Source organism: Protopterus annectens, chromosome 1.part1 (genome assembly GCF_019279795.1).
Source record: "Protopterus annectens isolate FY-2018-M chromosome 1.part1, PAN1.0, whole genome shotgun sequence".
Taxonomy (NCBI): domain Eukaryota; kingdom Metazoa; phylum Chordata; order Ceratodontiformes; family Protopteridae; genus Protopterus; species Protopterus annectens.
In genome coordinates this window covers 1360375770-1360394419 of record NC_056726.1, presented here as the reverse complement: position 1 = coordinate 1360394419, position 18650 = coordinate 1360375770, and the positions used below count along the sequence as shown (strand labels likewise).

Here is an 18650-nt window from a genome sequence, read left to right as displayed (position 1 = left end):
TAGAGAATACGGGAGATTGTCACATATAGTACACAACCGGTACTTGCCAGAAATTCCTGCAGCTCCTTCAGCGTTACTGCATGTCTCTCGGCAGCCTCCCTGACCAGTTTTTGTTTGGTCTTTTCCATCAATTTTGTAGGGACATCCAGTTCTTTGCATCATCACTGTTGTCCCATATTTCCTCCACTTTTTGAGGACTATGTTGCAAGGTATATCCAAGGGTTTGGAATTTTTTTTTTCTCCTGATGGATACCTTTCAACAATGAGGTCCCGGTGATAATGTAGTGTACTGGCTTCACCATACGTGCAGTAGCAAGCACCGCCCAACCCCCCCCATTGTTGTATGTCAGTTGGAAGTATTCAATATTCATCCAGTGCGAATGAATATTTATTCTGCTTCTGAACTGGATGATGCCACAATTTTTTTTTATATGCTAAACATGAAATGACAGCAGGTTTTGAAAGCAGATATTAAAAATATGCCTGTAATCGTAAAGAATTTTGATTCTGGTTCGGAGTGAACTTTCAATATGTATTTGACGATGCCACAATTTTTTCAGAATGGTCTATGCAAAACATTCATTTCACACTCCTGCGCAGAACCGAAGGTGAGCCAGTACACTACACTAACACAGTTACTTGTATGTTTGAATATACTTGAATATATATTTTAAAAGATGCGAGGTAGTAACTGGTCTGTGTTTTTAGTCGGACTTGCCAGGTGTTAATTGAGTCTGCACGTGATATTTTTACAGTAAAATTGTGTTACATTCGGCCACATTAATTGTATGCATGAGGTCACTGCCTAATATGAATGGCATGTCAGTCATGTCTCATTTCATATGTAACTCTCTCCGAACCATGGCTTTTTCTGTAGCAGGCAACTAAGTAAACGTCAGGAAAAACCTACTAGGACAGCTGAACTTTATCTGGGATTAATCAGTCTCTAATTGATGGCAGGTATGTACTCAAAAAGACTGAAAGCTCTAATTAAATCAAAAGGTGCTTCAACAAAGTATTAGTTTGAAGGTGTGCACACTTATTCAACCAGCGTATTGTATTTTTATACCCCCCCCCCCCAACAGATTTGTTTTCCAATTGAACTGTACAGGTTATAGGTCACATTAAAGATGGAAACATTTGTGAAATGATTTATTATGGTCTCATTTTTTCACATCACAAAAAGGGGTGGGGACACTTTATATCCACTGTACGTATGCAAGGTCGGACTGTTAACTAGTTTGTTCGTATTTAGTGATGCTTCTATCCATCCTGATGTGTTTCTATGTATTAGAGCATCCAAACGAAAACCCCAGCCTTATTATTCTGTTAGAGATGAACAAGCAGGAGAAGGCTTCTGTACTACTGTATTTTTCCATTTGAAAAGTATTTCATATTAGAGTGTATTCCTTTTAACATGGGGGAATCCAGAGCTCATTTCCTAGGAGATTTTTTTTCAGAAATACAATATTCATGTAAACATTAAGGCTATTTTGAAAATAGTAAGCTTGATAAGACTGCTAAAAAATTAAAGGGAAGGAAGTGGTATAACAAACAATGCGGAAATGAAATACTTAAAAATTACACATGAAAACTATGAATTAGCTGCCATTTCAGCTCAAAAGTTTAAGATCAAGAAGTCTCTAAGTTACATCAGAATTGTTTCACACAATAAAGATCTATTAAATGACAGTACAATATATGCCCCACAGTGTACCTAATCATAAGGTTAAATAGGAGAAACAAAGTTAGAGTAGAATTGTTTCACGCAATAGAGATCTATTAAATGACAGTACAACAATATATGCCCCACAGTGTACCTAATCATAAGGTTAAGTAGGAGAAATCAAGTTTAAGAGTAGAATGGTGTCCACCCGTTTTAATCACCACATCATAAAAAAGTTTTGCTTTTTTTTTTTTAAGTTTCAGAAAAAAATCAAGTTCAATGAGAAAAAAAGAATTTTACAACTGCATCTTCTCAAGATTACTACTACTAAACAGCTCACTGGAAAAGACTATACCTGTATAAAAAGCGATTGTGCTGTCCTTTGACAAGAGATTTGCCAAGTAACCAGTCACAAGGCAACAACCTAGGAAATCAAGTAACAGTGCCAACAGTTAAAGTACCACACAGACTGCAATCAGAAGACAACTTTCCCACATCATGCCCTGCCACACAACCTCCTGAAGAAAGAATCACATTTTGTTCCTGTGTTTAAATGAAATTTTCACTGAAGCCTTGCGACAAACAGGGACAGAGCAATCTTTTTGCTACTGTGACAGGGCACTGATAAAAGTTTGACCAACTGCAGACTGCCAGAGTTAAGAGAATGTGAGTTTTAATCTTGCTAATAAGTTATGTGTTTCAGTAAGTATGCCAATTCTAAGTGCATCACATAATACACGAGGTCTAGTCAAAACTATATTATAAAGTGAATCATGTGTCTTAACATTCCTCGTGAAGCACAGGATAGTCTTAAAGCTAGCACAGGATAGTCTTAAAGCTAGCTTGCACTGCTTTAGCCAAAAGCTACCTTGCCCAGCGTTTAGCACAACAAATAGAAAATTATATTACATTCTTATGGTTGCCCCACTGTAGCTCTTGGACGTCTTGCTGAGTATATGTGGTCATTTCCAGTGTTACCACAAGGGAAAGAGTGTTGGAGCAATTTTTTTGTACTGAAATTGCGCATTTAAAAAATGACCAAGAAATATTTCCCTTCAAGAAAATCATAATTCCCTTGCATTATGCAGCAGTTATATTGTATTCAATCCTTGTGTAGAGGGTACTGCCAATTTTAAGTACATGGAAAGAGACCAAAGAGATGGACCCAAAAAGGTCATAGACTAGGGACACAGTACATTGCTGGCAAGAACTACAAGTTCATGCTTTCTGGCTTCTCAGTGACCCCATCCAGGTTTCATTCTGTCTTACCTCTCCTGCAGCCCCCAACCCCAATCGCACACTGAACCCTAAGGGCACCTTGGTGGCAGGAGTTGGGGTTATGCCGCTGACTATTTCAATCAGGGATTTTTCATTTAAGAGCTAGCCCTTGGATTTCCCCCCTCATACATTCACCTGCTGTATCTCAGGGCTACTCCCCCTCTACAGACTACCCCACAAGTAAGGCCTAGACAGATGTTATTCTCAGGGTTTTAGCTCTATGCCATAAGGAGGTTGATGCAGGCTATAACAGCCTTGTTAGAAAAAACAATCTCCCAAATGGCAAGTGCAAACAGAATAAAAAATATGCAACACTTCTAACCATTTAGCATAAAAAGACACTAATATACTCTGACAATAATCAGGATATAAGCTTTCCAGAGTTTAAGCATAGCTGTCCTTGCACACTGATGGACTGACGGAATTGGTTTCCTTGGTATACTGCTCTGCATCACAACTATAACGTTACAAAGGGTGAGGGTATCCTTTACCGCTGTCTAGAAAGAGTGGCAAGAGTTACTGTACTAAGAAGGTAGGAAAGTATTCAGCAGTAAAACTGCTCCAAGCCCATCGCTGGACATGTTCAGCAGGTGGTGATCTTTGTACAGGTGCAATTTTTTTGGGGGGGGGGGGGCAAGCAAATGCACTGCACATGTTAAATTACACAGGAAAAAAAGCTCAAGTCTGACCAGGAATAACTCAATAAAATGCTTAACATTAGCCTTATGCACATCATATCATAGTTATGCGAGTAGTGCTGCTTTCACGTACCCCATTTGTATGGAGTTCTAATCCAAATACTAATACGCCTTTCGCCAAACCGTAACAAGAGTCACGATCCTAGCTAGTCGTGGTGAAGCCCTGCATCACAAAATAATAAACTATAAAGACCACAACTAAATGCATTCAGTACTGTACGTTCATGCATAGCCTACAACAAAAGGCACCGCTAGCACGACGACAAAATGTTAAAACGGCAAACAGGCATTATCAGTACATTACTGAAACAATTTGTTCTCTTTACGCGTAAAACTGCAGTGCTTCACCAACCTTACTTATGTTATTCACACATTATGCAGTGGTTAAACAGAGGCAATAAACTTAAATTCCAGGTTCTCGGCTTATAACCCAAGCAAGTATATAATGTGTGTGCAGGTGTAGGTTTTCAGTTAAAGCTTCTCCTTCCCGTTTAACTTTTTCTTGTGCACAAAATTACCAACCAAAGGAAACCTTTTTTACTGCCTTTTTTTCTATATTAGCTTCTGTTCATCTTCGCTACTTCAGTAAACCAAGTAGCTTTATAACTTAATACGTTATAGTCTTCAACAATCAAATACGAAATGTATTGTGTACTTCATACACGTGTACACACTTTGAAGCTTGAAACTGTTTCAGAGCGGTTTAAGTTTTCATTTTACTGGTCTTACTGCAACGACCTCATTACACTGCCGTTAGGTCACGGCTGAAGAGTGGTCCAGTGTACTTAACCTATATTCAAGTAGATTGAGCATACAAACGTACACAAGTTTTGAAGTTTGAGACCGCTTAAAATGACTTAATTTCTTATTTTCACCTGTCCTACCATAATGACCTGCATTTATTCACTGTAACTACGTCACGGATAAAAGTGTCCCCTACAGTCGCCATACAGACTGAAAATTAAATGCTGGGTATCAGTTTAGTCTATTGCTGACTTGTGTACATCTTAACTAAATCCGTCCATAGTGTACCCCCACCCAAAAAAGGGTAAAAACGTACAAATTGTATAACAGATTAAGCAACTATAAACTTCAAAAGATTATGGCATCTGCGGAAAAGCTACTTCAGGGTGTACAAAGTAAATAGCGTGTAGAACACTTTTTAAACCAGGTAAGCACGTTAGATAGCAGAGTTCGCTTTTCAGGTCAAGGAATAGCACAGTTAACAGAAGCAAGGGTGAAGCAAAACACCATGATCTTTGGACCAGTTTGCAGCTTCAGCACAGTACCAAAACAATAACAGTCTCCCCCCTGCTCAGTCATTTGGGGTCACGGAGATTTTTTTGTTATCCTGCCCCTTCCGGTTAGGAAAAACAGCGCATTTGACTTTCTCCAAAAATGCTTCCTTACGGAAAACTCCCAGTTAGGTAACAATACAGCTAAGTCTTATTACTTACTAGTCATTAAGGAAACAAAACAAAAAAAACACAGTATTCACCTAAAGGATGAAATTATATACGTACTGAGACAGATTCTATTTATAGTTAGCCGGGTCGTGTAACAGAAGACGAAAGCCAATCGTCTTAGAAAATAGGTAGGGCTTGCGGCGAAACTTGACCAATCAAAAATGACAAACTCCCCGACTACAGCTTATAGTTGCCTGCAGAAGACAAGTAACCTACGGTGGACTGATAATAAAAGTAACAAATCGCTGGGAAGCACCGCCTGTCATTTACAGGATCTATCCAATTGCAAGTTCGATTTGGTGGGGCTACTGGCCAAGCTAACCAGTCAGAAGGTGAATGTGCTTAAGCCGGGGCGTCGCCGCTTGTGGCTCGGTGATGGAACAATAGAAACAATAAAAAAATCTGCACGTTGATTCAAAAGTATAGCGCTGGCGCTTTTTTCTTGTGTATTTTATATGTCGTGAATAAAGTTTTATTTTAATTAATGTTAGTATTTTAAATTATTGAAATAAAAGTTTATTAAAAAACAAACGTGTACACGAAATGCCGAGCAGCACCTCGTTGCTGGTGGCGGATGATCAGAACTCGGAGCTGTCGCTGGACCAAGAGGGAATATGTGAACGGTTGGCCGGGCTGGGCCTCGATGGTCACGGCCTGTCCTCTCATTCGGAAGCGCAGGAAACAAATGTGAAGGTACAGCCGAGGTTGTTGGGTCCCGTTTTACCAGACTTGGAAATTGCAGACCACGCAATTGCGCCTGACGGGGAGGAAGATGAAGATCACTCATTACTTCTGTCACAGGCCCAGATCCCCGGGTTGGGTCCTATGTTATTGCCGACAGCTTTCGAATCATCAGACCCAAATGTGTTGTATAGCGAAGATCCGCAGGGAGTGATGGCTATACTTTCTCATTCCACATATGGGAGTGGGGTGAATGGCGAGCAGTCTGCTTTGCTCCGGAAGAAGAGTGTCAACACCACAGAGTGTGTGCCTGTTCCAAGTTCGGAGCATGTCGCGGAGATCGTTGGCAGACAGGGTAAGGTGAAAAGAGTGGTAAAACAAGAGTTGTATACTAAAAACACACTGGAGAGGATGTCAGAGAAATCGTCCCATTGTTTCATAGTAATGGAGAAGAAAGAGTGGCTTAATCAAGTTTATTGTGCTTGTTCTTTGTATATTATGTAGACACGTTTTATGAAGTAACATATAAAACAGTAGATAGTATTGTTCATTTTTAGACGGGATTTATTTTTTATTATATATCCATGGAAAGTTTATTGCATATTTACTTGATCTGTTGACAAATTCACACGTATCGCTTCTAATGGTGCGATAACTTTCTATGACTGCGTTGACACATTTGGAAACTTTAGCAAGAACTTTAATCTGATTTTTATGTGCTTGTTTTTTGCAAGAAAAGAACTTCTGTGTGTACATATTTTTAGATGTGTTGATTGTATATTGTGGCTCAGTCTTGACAGTTTTGTTTGTTTTGTGATTCACCGAAACCTTGTTGTAAAGTGATAGCAGTCTGCATGGTTGTGTTTTTTGGAAATAACTGGTAAAATGATCGCGTCCCTTTAAATGAGTCATGGACTAGTCTTCCTATTGTTAAATGTTACTTTTTGTTAGTTTGTCATCCTTTGTTTTGTGATCCATTCGTACCTTGTAATGTCAGCAGTCTTTGCGTGGCTGTGGGTCTTGTTTTTATTTCTGAATGGGAGTGGGCGGTTCGTTTATTTAGAAGTTAGTATTTGATTTCTAAGATGCAATCTGAAGCAGATTTTTTATTGTGTTGGAGAGTTGGTAATTTGTCCACTTCCTAGTTTCGTAGTTGCGAGGTACAATATAGTGTATTACGTTATTTGGGATTGAATTCCTAAAATAGTAGAGTTTAACTGTACTGAAAGTTATTGGGAATAGCCATCTTATTACCATGTTGTGGGCTAATTACGAAGGAAGGATGCCCTTTTTTGTTCTTATGTACTGTATGAACCAAAGGGGCACATTTTCTTTTGAACATCCGAGTAAATTCAGTGTGTTGGTTACTTTTTTGTCCAGGTGTCTGGCTGTGGACGTTAGGAGCACTAGGACATATGTGCACATTGAACTGAAGATAACAAATACGAAAGCAAAAGTGTTTTCAGTAGCGGATTTTTTTTTCGTCGTCAAACACATCGACTTGGTGAATATAACAAGAAAAGATACCCATGTCCTGTTCTTAGTATTGCTCAGCTGTCAATAACAGACATTTTGGAACAAAATTATTGCCTGCTTAAGTGAGAGTTTAGTAGCTTATGTAGAGATTTGTATTGAGTTTGACCGGGTTGTCAGTGGCCTCAAAATATGAAGTCGTGTCAAAGGCCTTCCATAAATCGACATACATACCCTTATTCAGAGATTCAGTGGATTCAGACTTCAGTTGGGTTCACCATATATTATCTGGTGAACTACTTTTTACAGATCTATATTAGTTTGTCTATGGATTGTAGGGTCTCTGTGTCCATGTTTTAAGAGGTCCTTATGGTCTTGATATTGACTGCTCTTTCCTTTTTGACCTCCCCCTCGAAGAAGCTGTCCAAAAATTTAACATCGTATTTCTCAACATTCTTAACTCCTTGGCCCCCTCGAGAAATAAGGGCTAAAACAAGCTACGCCCCCTGTATAACCAAAGACACACTCTACCTCATGCAGAGATGAGAGTGTGCTTGGAAATCTGGCATAAGCATAAAACTACTACCAATCTCCAGCTCTGTAGAGAACTTCGTAACATAATTAAACAAATCAACCTAGGCAAAAAGACATTTTATCTTAATCAGCAAAAAAACCCTCATGCCAACCCCAAAAATTCTGGACTACTATCAACAAGCTATTACACCCAGGAAACCCTTCACCCCCAACTCCTCCCCCAACACCTCAAACAAAATACAGGTGTTGCTATGGTGGCCGCTTGTGCCCCCACTTATGCCAATTACGTAATGGCCTTTTGGGAGAACAATTATGTTTTCAACAGTGAATATCGTCCATTTATTAAATTTTACACACTGTTTTTGGACGATATTTTTATAATTTGGCAAGGTCAAAGGTTAGCATTAGAGGCCTTTATGAATTATATTAATCAAACTGCTTGGTTTTTAAAATTTACTTATAATATACAAAAAGACAAAGTAACATATTTGGATGTGAGTTTAGCATTTGTTCAAGAAAAGGGATGCCTGGTTTCAAACATATATAGAAAATCCACATTTTCCAATTCATATCTTCATTATGATAGTTGGCACCCCAAACACCAAAAAAGAGCTATTGTCAAGGGACAAATGGTGAGGCGGCCATGGTGAGCAAAATGTCTGATTTTGTAAATGAATTGGAATTTATAGCACAATTATTTTTTAATAGGGGTTACCCCAGAATTTTATGTGATGAAATCATGAATGAAATACTCCTTAAAAGAGATAAGGGCATTATTCTACCGATTCTTAAAAATAATGTGGAACTTTTTAGTGGCACAATGGAACAAAACAGTGATGATTTTATATCAAAAGGGAATTTTTTGTTTGTTTTGACCTACAATGCAGACGCTGAATTTGTTAGAAGTATTATAGAAAAGAATTGGGAATCCTTTTGTAGGTTAAAGGATTTTCAGGAATTTGCTGCTCGTCAAATTAAATTAATTTTTCGTAGAGATATAACATTTAAAAAGATGTTTGAAACATGCACATTAAACAATGGTTCCAACAATAATAAGACTAAAGGAAATTATAAATGTGGAAGATGCTTGACGTGTAGGCATATTATGACGACTGGCAAGAGATTGGTTATTAACAACATACCTATTATTATGGGACACTTTGATTGTTATTCTGTTAATGTGGTATATATTGCCGTATTCTGTTAATGTGGTATATATTGCCGTATGTCAGTCATGCACTGCCTTTTATGTTGGAAAGACATGTAGGGCTTTTAGAGAAAGAATAAAGGAACACATATTGGATATCCAACATAAAAAACCTTCAAATGCCTTGGCAAGGCATATTATAACGCATAATGATCATCATTTTAAGTTTTGTATTATACAACAACTAGAAAAAGATCCACAAGGTAGAGTCACTGAATTTCATTTAGATGTTTGTGAAATTAAATGGCAATTTAAACTAAATGCACACTCACATCCAGGGTTAAATGAGTTTGTGTCAATCAAGCCATTCTTGAGATTAAGGCATATTTTGGGATAAACACACCTATAAGGATAATACAAATAAAATCAATCAATATACTATATGGTATATTATTAAATTAAACATTTTTTAATATTTGTACATTATTAGTACCATAACTACAATACAAATGCATTTTAATTTTAACAAATATATTTATTTAAGTATTTAATGTATTTGACATGTTGTGTATATACATAGTTAATTATAATAAGTTATTTGATTATACACAACACAAGTTAGTTACGATTTTATGTGGGGTAGTTTTTTGTGATACTTATGTGTTTTTAACAAAGTATTTTTTAACTATGATTATTTTTAACAATACATTAATTGTCAATTTATTTGAAGTGATAATTGTTGTAATTAGTGAGTCATTATTGATTGTGGTTATATACTGGTTCAACACACTCTGAAGAAGTCATTTGACGAAACCTAGGTCAGTTGTGGAGAACCATTTTTCTCATTTTTGTCTTTCCAGTTGGTGAAGCTTGTGCAATAAAGTACTGTGGTGGTTGAGCTTCAGACTCCGTGGATTTTCTTATTGGTCGTGTCGTGGTTTGGTTCCTGGTCCTCCCCCAACACCACCTCAGTCGAAACTGCCACTTTCCTGAACATCTTTTTCATTAACTCCATACAGAACTTAATTCTAACTCTATCCCAACATCTCTCCCCCACTCTCTCGTACTACTCTTTTTCTCCATTAAACCTATCTCCACTTCCAATATCCGATCACTTCCCAATAAACTTAAACCCTGCTCCCCATCTGCTGATAACTTACCACCTCTCTACCTCAAGTTAGCAGCATCCTCCATTGCCTGTCCAGTCTCCATACTTATCAGTTGGTCAGTACAGGAAAGTCTTGTCCCACCCACCTGGAAAAAATTTTATGTTCCTCTACACAAAGGAGGAAACTCCACTGACCCATCTAATTTCAGGCCCATTGCTATCCTATTCCCCTTTCTAAAATTCTCAGTGTATACACAAACAGCTCATTTCATATCTCATTCGAGAACCTCCTTACCCCCCACACAACATGGTTTCCGACCTCTTCACAGCACTACTACTGCACTTATTTCTTTTATTCATTCTGTTTCTACTTCTCTTGACAATAACAAACTAGGCTCTTGCCTGTTCCTTGACCTCTGTAAAGCCATTGACACTGTATCCCACAACCTCCTTCTCTCCAAACCAGCTTATCTCAACCTCTAACTGTACTCTCAGCTGGTTCTCTAGTTGTCTATCTGATCGACTATTACAATCTGTTAAATGGCTGTTTGAATGAAAGAAAGGGGAGGTAGCAAACTGGGGCTCCCCAAGGCTCCATCCTGGGGCCCTCTTATTCAATGTCTTTACCAATAATCTGTACTAGTCCTGCCCACACTCCACTCTTAAACAATATGCTAACAACTCGACTATCATCTCCACATCTTATAATCTACCTCACCTACTCGCTCTCACTCAAGAATATCTGTACTCAGTTGAAAACTGGCACTACCAATCAACTGCTGCTTAACCCTAAACTCCTACTCTTCCTTCCTAAACCTCTCCAACACATAAAACCCTTCTCCGTCTCCTGCCTAAATAACACTACTATCAAAGTTGTGTCTTACACTAAACTCCTCAGGGTTTACATATGACAAACTCAAGTTTGACAGCCACATCAATAATTGTATTAAAAAGACATACCAAAAACTCAGGTCTTCTCTACAGGAACAAAAATTTCCTAACTCCAAAATCTAAATTGGCTTTAGCTTAAGCTTACCTACTCCCCACACTGCAGTATGCCGCCCCAGTGTTCACCCTCTTCCAAAAGAACCTGTCTACTAAACTTGAACTCGCAATAAAATAGCCAGATTCGCCAGTAATCTCCCTTATCAGTCGCACCACTTTTTTTTTTTTTTAAGAAAAGAAACTGCACTGGCTGGAACTTCAACATCAACTCCTCCTGCCCAGCTCCACCTGGCCCACTCTGTCCTTCTCTGGCAAACCTTATCTCCCCCTATATTCTGAATTGTGACCTACGTAGCTCTGACCAACTCAAATTTCCAAACCCAATAAATCCATTGGCAAAATACTTTATAGCCATTCAGTCACCTCTGCCTGGAACAAACTCCCTCTCCACATATGCTCTTCTTAACAACACAAGCAGTTTTAAAATGGCTTTAAAGGAATTTCTGCTTAACTCCTGGATCTGCTCCTGTAAAGACCTCACCTGAATGTCACCATCTCTGCCTCCATCATTTTGTCTCCCATTACCATTTTTGCCTCTTCATCTAATTTCTCTTATCTTTCTGTGTAACAGTACCTTCTGCTCACACTATTCCTTTACCACTAACTGTCTTCCAGTTTATTTCACCTGATCTCCTATCTCTGCTTCTCCTCAAGAACCTGTTTTCTTTTTAGATTAATTATTATAGGACTCTTAAGATGACCTCCGTGCCCTGTAACGTCTCTCTAAATCCATGCCATTACAATTTTTGTATTGGGTTTCCTTTGATATTACTGCATATGTTTTAAATATTGTGTGGGTTTTTTTCAGTTTTTGCGTTTTTGTGTATAATAACAAAGCATTCGTTTCTCCAAATGATTGATTCTCACTGTATTTCTAACTTTGTGTACTTTGGGGCTTTTCTCCTTGGGTCTCTGCTGAAAAAGGGCAGGCTGCCCAGCCAGACTAACCCAGTTAACATATGTCAAATAAATAATAAATATTTTCCATAGTCTTGCAAATGATGCTGGTGAGGATGATAGCTGTTAACATAATTCACTGGGTAGTCTCAAGGAGAATGTTTAATGGGGGTATTTCATTCTGATTAGAAAGCTGCCCGGTATGTGATCTAAACTTGTGCAGATAATATTTTTGTTCCATGGAAGTGCTTTTATATTTGTTCAGCAGTAATGTTTGATGTAGTGTGCACTTTTTGAATACTTTGAATTGCGAAGTTTGGAGATGGAGACGTGAGATGTTGGAGCTTAATTTATCTGCAAGGATATTGGCTATATCTTCAGGGTTGGCATGGGTGACGCCATTACAGACCAGAACAATGTAATGCTGGGTATTATTTTTGAGATTCTATGTATAATTGAAAATGTCTTGTGGTCATCCCCTGACATAGCAGTTTTAGCTAATAAGTAGTGCTGTAGTTTTTGATCTTGCTCCAGAGTTCTTTTAGCAATTTTGATGTTTATTTTAGCACAAATTTCCCCCCTTTTCTTGTGAGCTTTTTTATTTTAATTTCAGTATTTGATTACAGTTGGGTTTCTAAACATGGTGTTGTATTTGTGTATATTTCTTCATTGAGCACAAGGGGATTGACCTTAATGTTCTAAAGATGAATGAGTTGGTTGTTGGCTTTACTGACGTAATGTGGTGAAAAACGCTGTTTATCTGCTTTAATCAGTGGGGTGTGACAGTGGGCAAGGAGCAGAAGTGGGCCCTCTTGTGAGGACAAGACCGAGTGGAGGAGGGTACAATTTGCTAGATGACGTTAAGGAAGCTTTGTTTATAATTAATTTTAGAGTTATAGATGTGCCACTTTTTATGGAGGATAATTAGCCCTCTAAAAAGATGTTAGATTAATGGAAAGGGACTGCTAATGTATTAACATATGTTTCATGATTAGTGGGTGACATGGACTAGTTTCTGTAGTTGGCCAAGATGTGTGTGAGGCATACCTCTCAAATGTCCCTGATTTTGACTCCTATTTTAGCTGTGTCCCTACTAATCCTTCCTAAAGCTGGTGACTTCTGGAGAATGTGTGATGAATTATACTTAACAAATAATGACAATAATTAGAGTTATAGACTACTTTTACTTCAGAAGATGTATTTATTTATTTATTTATTTAAATTTGTTGACCGGGAGTGTCCGACTGGACGTGGGTCCATTTTCAGCGGAGGCCCGGAGAGAAAAGCTCCACAGTAAAATAAAGAGACAGTAGTTACATTGGATTACATAGTGATTAACAATTTAACATAGAAATTACTTACAACATATTTACAGATGAAGAACATAGTACATCAGTAGACAACTAGAATCTTTATCTGTGAAGTACATAACAGGCATTAACAAATGTAACAATGAGAAGTTCCTGCTGTATAATAAGTACTAGGCTGATGAGCATCTGAGCTTGCTATCATCAAGGTAGTTAGTGGAGGTGAAAGAAAGGTAGTAGTTGGATGGGGTGGATGATATTAGAGTGGGAGTTGCAAGGGCATAGCCAGCATGTTTTTAGGTGCGCTTTTAATAAAGTTTTGAAGTTGGTGCATGATGGTACGGAGGTAATTGTGGGTGGGAGTGAGTTCCATAATTTGGCTATGGCGCAAGAGAATAGTGCTTCAACAGCAGAGTTATGGCTTTAGTGATCTGCAAGTGATTTTTGTTGCTGGATCTTAGTGGTCTGGTGGTGCGATAGGGTTGGAGTAGATTCTGGAGGAATGGGACATTTAGTGGATGGTTTACTAGTTTGTGGGTGAGTGAGAGTTGATACCACTGAAGGAGGTGAGGGAGTTCAAGCCAGCCCAGTTCAGCAAGTGAAAGACAGTGGTGACTACGGTAGGATGCCCCTGTGGCGAATTTTGCAATTTTGTTGTAGCAGGTCTCTAGCTTGTTTAGATCACATTGCCTTAGGTTGGTATATACTGGAGAGGCATAAAGTAGGGTGGAGATAAGGTGGGAATTTGCTATTGAAATCTTTGCTGCTTTGGTGAGAAATTGTTTATTTCTGTATAATGCTCCTAGTTTTTTGTGGACTTTTTTTATGGTCATGGATATGTGAATGTCAATGTGATGTTAAAGTGAGAGTTGTTTTGAGTATGTTTGGTGGGTTGGAAGATGAGTAGTTTAGTTTTGTTTGGGTTGAGTATTAATTGGGCATCGGATAACCATGTTTCAACAGAGGAAAAGGCTTCCTGTGTGACTTTTTGCAGTTTGGGTAGGGACTGGGCTGAGCAGATGATGGTAGAGTCATCTGCGTATTGGATGAGTGTGCCATGTTTGGTGGCAGAGGCTAGATTATTGGTGTAAACAGAGAAAAGTAGGGGTCCAAGGATGGATCTTTGGGGAACCCCTATGGAGACAGGTAGTTGGGGAGATATGTCATTCTGCCATACAACGGATTGTTGGCGGTCAGACAGGTAACTCTGAAACCAGTTGGTGACTGATTGTGAGAACGATAGGTTATTGAGGACAGAGAAATGTCAAATGCTTTAGATAGGTCTAGGAAAGTAGCAGAGGAGAGATAGCCATTGTTTTTATGCTGAAGGATAGTGTTTGTAAAGGAGAGTAAGGCAGTGGTGGTGCTATGGTTTGGTCGGAAACCATGCTGAGTACTGGAAAGGAGGTTGTTAGTAAGGAGGTAGTGTGAGACCTGAGAGTGTATGCATCTCTCTAGTATTTTGGTGAGTGGAGAGAGAATAGCTATGGGGCGGTAATTGGTTAGTTCTGCAGAGGGTCCGCCTTTGTGGAGGGGAATTATATGCGAGACTTTCCACAATGTGGGAACGTAACTTTCTGACAGAGATCGGTTAATCAAGATGGATACTGGGTAGGCCAGAGCATCAGCTGCAATTTGTAGGTATTCACTTGGGAGGTTGTCTGCTGCTAATTTGGTGGGTTTAAGTTTAGTTAAGAGTTTTTTTATGTTGGAGGTAGGTACAGGAGAAAAAGAGAAGGCAGTGGGGAGATTACTAGTTGAAGGTGTGGGTTAGAGGGGAGGGGGGTTGTGTTGTTTAGCTAGTGATAGTATGGTTTGGGTGAAGTGTGTGTTGAATGAGGTAGCAATATTTTCTGAGGAGTGAGGGATGTTAGGAGGGGTACTGACTTTACCTGGGTGGATGATGGAGTTTATGGAGGACCAGAATTGTTTGGGGATGTGTTGTGAGGAGTCTAGGGCAGACTGGTAGTATTGGAATTTGTCCCGTTTTATTAGCTTTTTGACTCTCTTGCGTAGTTCTAGGAATTTCTGTCTAGCTGCGGGGTTTTGGTTTTGCCAGTGCTCCCAGGCTTTATCCCTGTTTTTCATTTCTGACTTGGTGGTTTTCTGTAGCCATGGGGAGGGTTGTGCTTTGGTTCTGGAAAATCTTATGGGGGCATGGTAATTAAGGATGTTCAGGAAGGTGGTATTAAAAGATTCAACTGCGTCATCTAGACTGAGGTACTTTAGAGCATGCCAGTTACATTCTTTGAGGGATGAGATGAATGTGAGTGGGTTAAAGTTTATTTTTTTACGTATTTACACTTGTTCCTACCCCCTCCATTCCCTACAGGTCAACGAAAATGGCTGGTGTAATGTACTGCAAGAGCACCAGACTCCCAGAAAACACTCAAAGACAGAGAATAACTAAAGCTTGATGGCCACTTTGGCTTTTTTCCAGAACCAAAGCACAACAATTCCTAGAACTACGCAATAGAGTCAAAAAGCTAATATGAGATGTATATTATTTCATGCTTTGTTCTGTCAATGCTTCAAGTTAATAGAACTAATATTTTTAAGTGTCCTTAATTGTCCCTGATTATTTCTGTATTTGTCCCTGATTGGTTGAGAGCTATGGTATGAGGTCATGTTCACTGACTACAGGAGTTCACGGTCATTGTCCTGGTTGATTAGGTAGGGGTCCTGTGGATTCATCCACAGTACTCTTCTTGACTGTTGTGCATCTTCAAAGTAGGTATATTTAATTACACCCCCCCCCCCCCCACTGCAAAAAAAAAAGTTTACATCTGAGGTTCAGAGAAACTTGTTTTGCTTTTTCCCCATTGATTGTGCATCACTCTAAAGTGCTGTAGATGGATTAAGCTGTATCTGACTAGGTGTTTCAGATAAATGCAGGCATATCATACGCTGTATTTATTTTTTTACATGGCCAAAGTGGCCATCAAGCTTTAGTTATTCTCTGTCTTTGAGTGTTTTCTGGGAGTCTGGTGCTCTTGCAGTACATTACACCAGCCATTTTCATTGATCTGTAGGGAATGGAGGGGGTAGGAACAAGTGTAAGGATAGCTAGCATGCCTGCATGCACAACTCCAGCACTCACTGTAAGGGCTGTGGTAAAACAGCCCTTCTGACATGCAGTAGTTTGTGATTCACAGTCACATTAGCTACAGTAAGGAAGGACCTCATTATCAGCTCAATTTGCTGTCGAAATTGCAGTTGACCACCCTGTGTGCAGGTTACTTTTCCTGCGGTAGTTAACACTGTTGGCCCGTGCATCGTGGTAGCACAGGCACCCCTCTCATTCACCCTCCAGGATGTGGGGGCACACACGCACCTCTTGTATGTCCAACAGTTGAGATCATGTCCCCAGTGTCTCCCATGTTTTTGTCCCAGTCCGCTAATATTTTTAGACACTAGAATGTATGTTAGAACTGTTACTCTGTTAACGTTTGCATATCACATTAGTAGTTTAATATTTTTGGTGTCAGCTAGTGTGCCTCCCTGCTTTTTAGTGAAGCTCTTTTGCCTCTCTTGACCCATGGGATTGATGCAAGCATTAGACTGTGGCTGATCACAATTGTAGTTGTGCAGAGAAAACCACCAGTGTGGAGAGACAGCAGTCACAGTTCAAAATATCCAAAGGTAAAGCGCAGCAAGCAACAGGCAACAGGAAAAGTAAATCCAAGTTTAATTCATATACCAGTTTGTATATGCATTAAACTTAGATTTCTTTTACCTGCTGCCTGTTTACTGCCTGCTTTAAGTAAATCCAGGTTTAATGCATATACCAGTTTGTATATGCATTAAACTTGGATTAACTTTACCTGTTGCCTGCTGTTTGCTGCCTATTTTACCCGTGGATATTTTGAACTGTGACTGCTATGTTTCCATACTGGTGCTTTTCTCTGCACTTAGTTTTGATTTGTGGCTACTAGTGTGGGTTTGTCTGCTGGTGGAGTTATTGTGTTTTATATTTTACAATTCTGATTCTGTTAACATGTTAGAACAAACGTATTAACCCACTACTGTGTTAAGGGTGCAGTGATGGAACTCCCTCCTTCCCCCCTTTCATGTTGCATCATGTTTGTTTTAAAGACTTCATTATTGGTGATGCAGAGAAGTAATGTGGGAGGTGGAAGGGTGCGGGATTTGAATTGCTTTAGAGCATTTAAGGCACTGTGTTTGTTTAGAAACTCCATAGTGTCAAGTTTTACACCCAACCAAAGTCAGTTTTAGTAAGTGCGTTCTTATGGCACTCTTTTTAGAATATCCTTGGTTGTTGGTGTGATAACTATGTCCTGGCCTAGCAATCAAGGAGCCTCAATCCTCACCACTAACACCAGGGAGTTCGTCTCCTAGAAAAGAGGAAAGGATAATTAATCCCCACAGTAAAGTACAATTTCCCTTAAGTGCAAACAGCGATCACAGTCAGTCTGGGGATGGTTGCTCCCTTGCTCACCAGGTCTCCAATAAGACTTCCCACTGGCACAGCTATAGGGTCCAGGTCTCGGCCTAGCAGGGCAAGCTAAAACCTCCAGTACCCTCTCTGTCCAGCCAGTGCTTCGTGTCCCTGCCCAAGTAGCTGACACAAAACACACACACACACACACACTTTGAGATAGGTATTTATACAACTTCTACAGACACTCCTGGGAAAGGCTGACACAGATTCTCCAGATGTGCCCCTTTACCCAGACCATACGGTAGTAATCCCTGCCACCACCCAGCTAATATCAGCTACTAAAAGGCCCTTAAAAGGGTGTCCAATTATTACTGTGCAATATTATTATCCAATGGTAATGTGACTATTCAGTCTAGGCTTATTGGACGGGCTTAGACAGTAAACACTCTAAATGTATAATGTACTCTAAAGCATACTTTATCTCTACATAAACCAGCCACAGGTAGAAGGTTTTAAATATATTTAATAATAAATAATTAAAACATAAGACAAAGCTACTACACCACAGAGATCTCTAAGAGTTCACAGATCACACAGAAACTTAAAGTAATACAGTAGGACAGGTCTGATTTCAAAGAAAAATACTTTATTAATCTTTACTAGCTTTAACTACTACAAGAAATCACAGTGGTAAAACTTACATGTGAGCATAAGGCAGAGTGCTGAGTTAGATGTCCAAAGTCAAAATGCTCCCGGTCTCTTGTGAGAAATAGTATTTAAACATTACTAACAAACATGTCTCTAAGGCCCTCCCAAATTACATCATTTTTGACACTTAGGTTTTCCCATTATTCATATTGCATCATCTTATTACCTGGTCTGAGTTCTCAGGCCACAAACTGCATTATTTAGCTATCTAGCACCTGCTCAGAAGCTTACATCAATACAAGGCATTTCACATATACCTTCTAGCAGAAACCAGAGCAAT

The 18650-nt window shown here is 39.2% G+C and overlaps 1 protein-coding gene across 1 annotated transcript in view; it reads left to right on the top strand.

The window, feature by feature from the left end:
* Positions 1–5426: 5426 nt before the first annotated feature.
* Positions 5427–18650, top strand: part of MEX3C (mex-3 RNA binding family member C) — a 149769-nt gene continuing 136545 nt past the window's right edge. Inside the window, exon 1 of the mRNA XM_044082144.1 lies at positions 5427–6144. Within this exon, the coding sequence (XP_043938079.1) occupies positions 5652–6144 (493 nt within the window). The 5' untranslated portion in view covers positions 5427–5651. The remainder of the gene's footprint in view (positions 6145–18650) is intronic.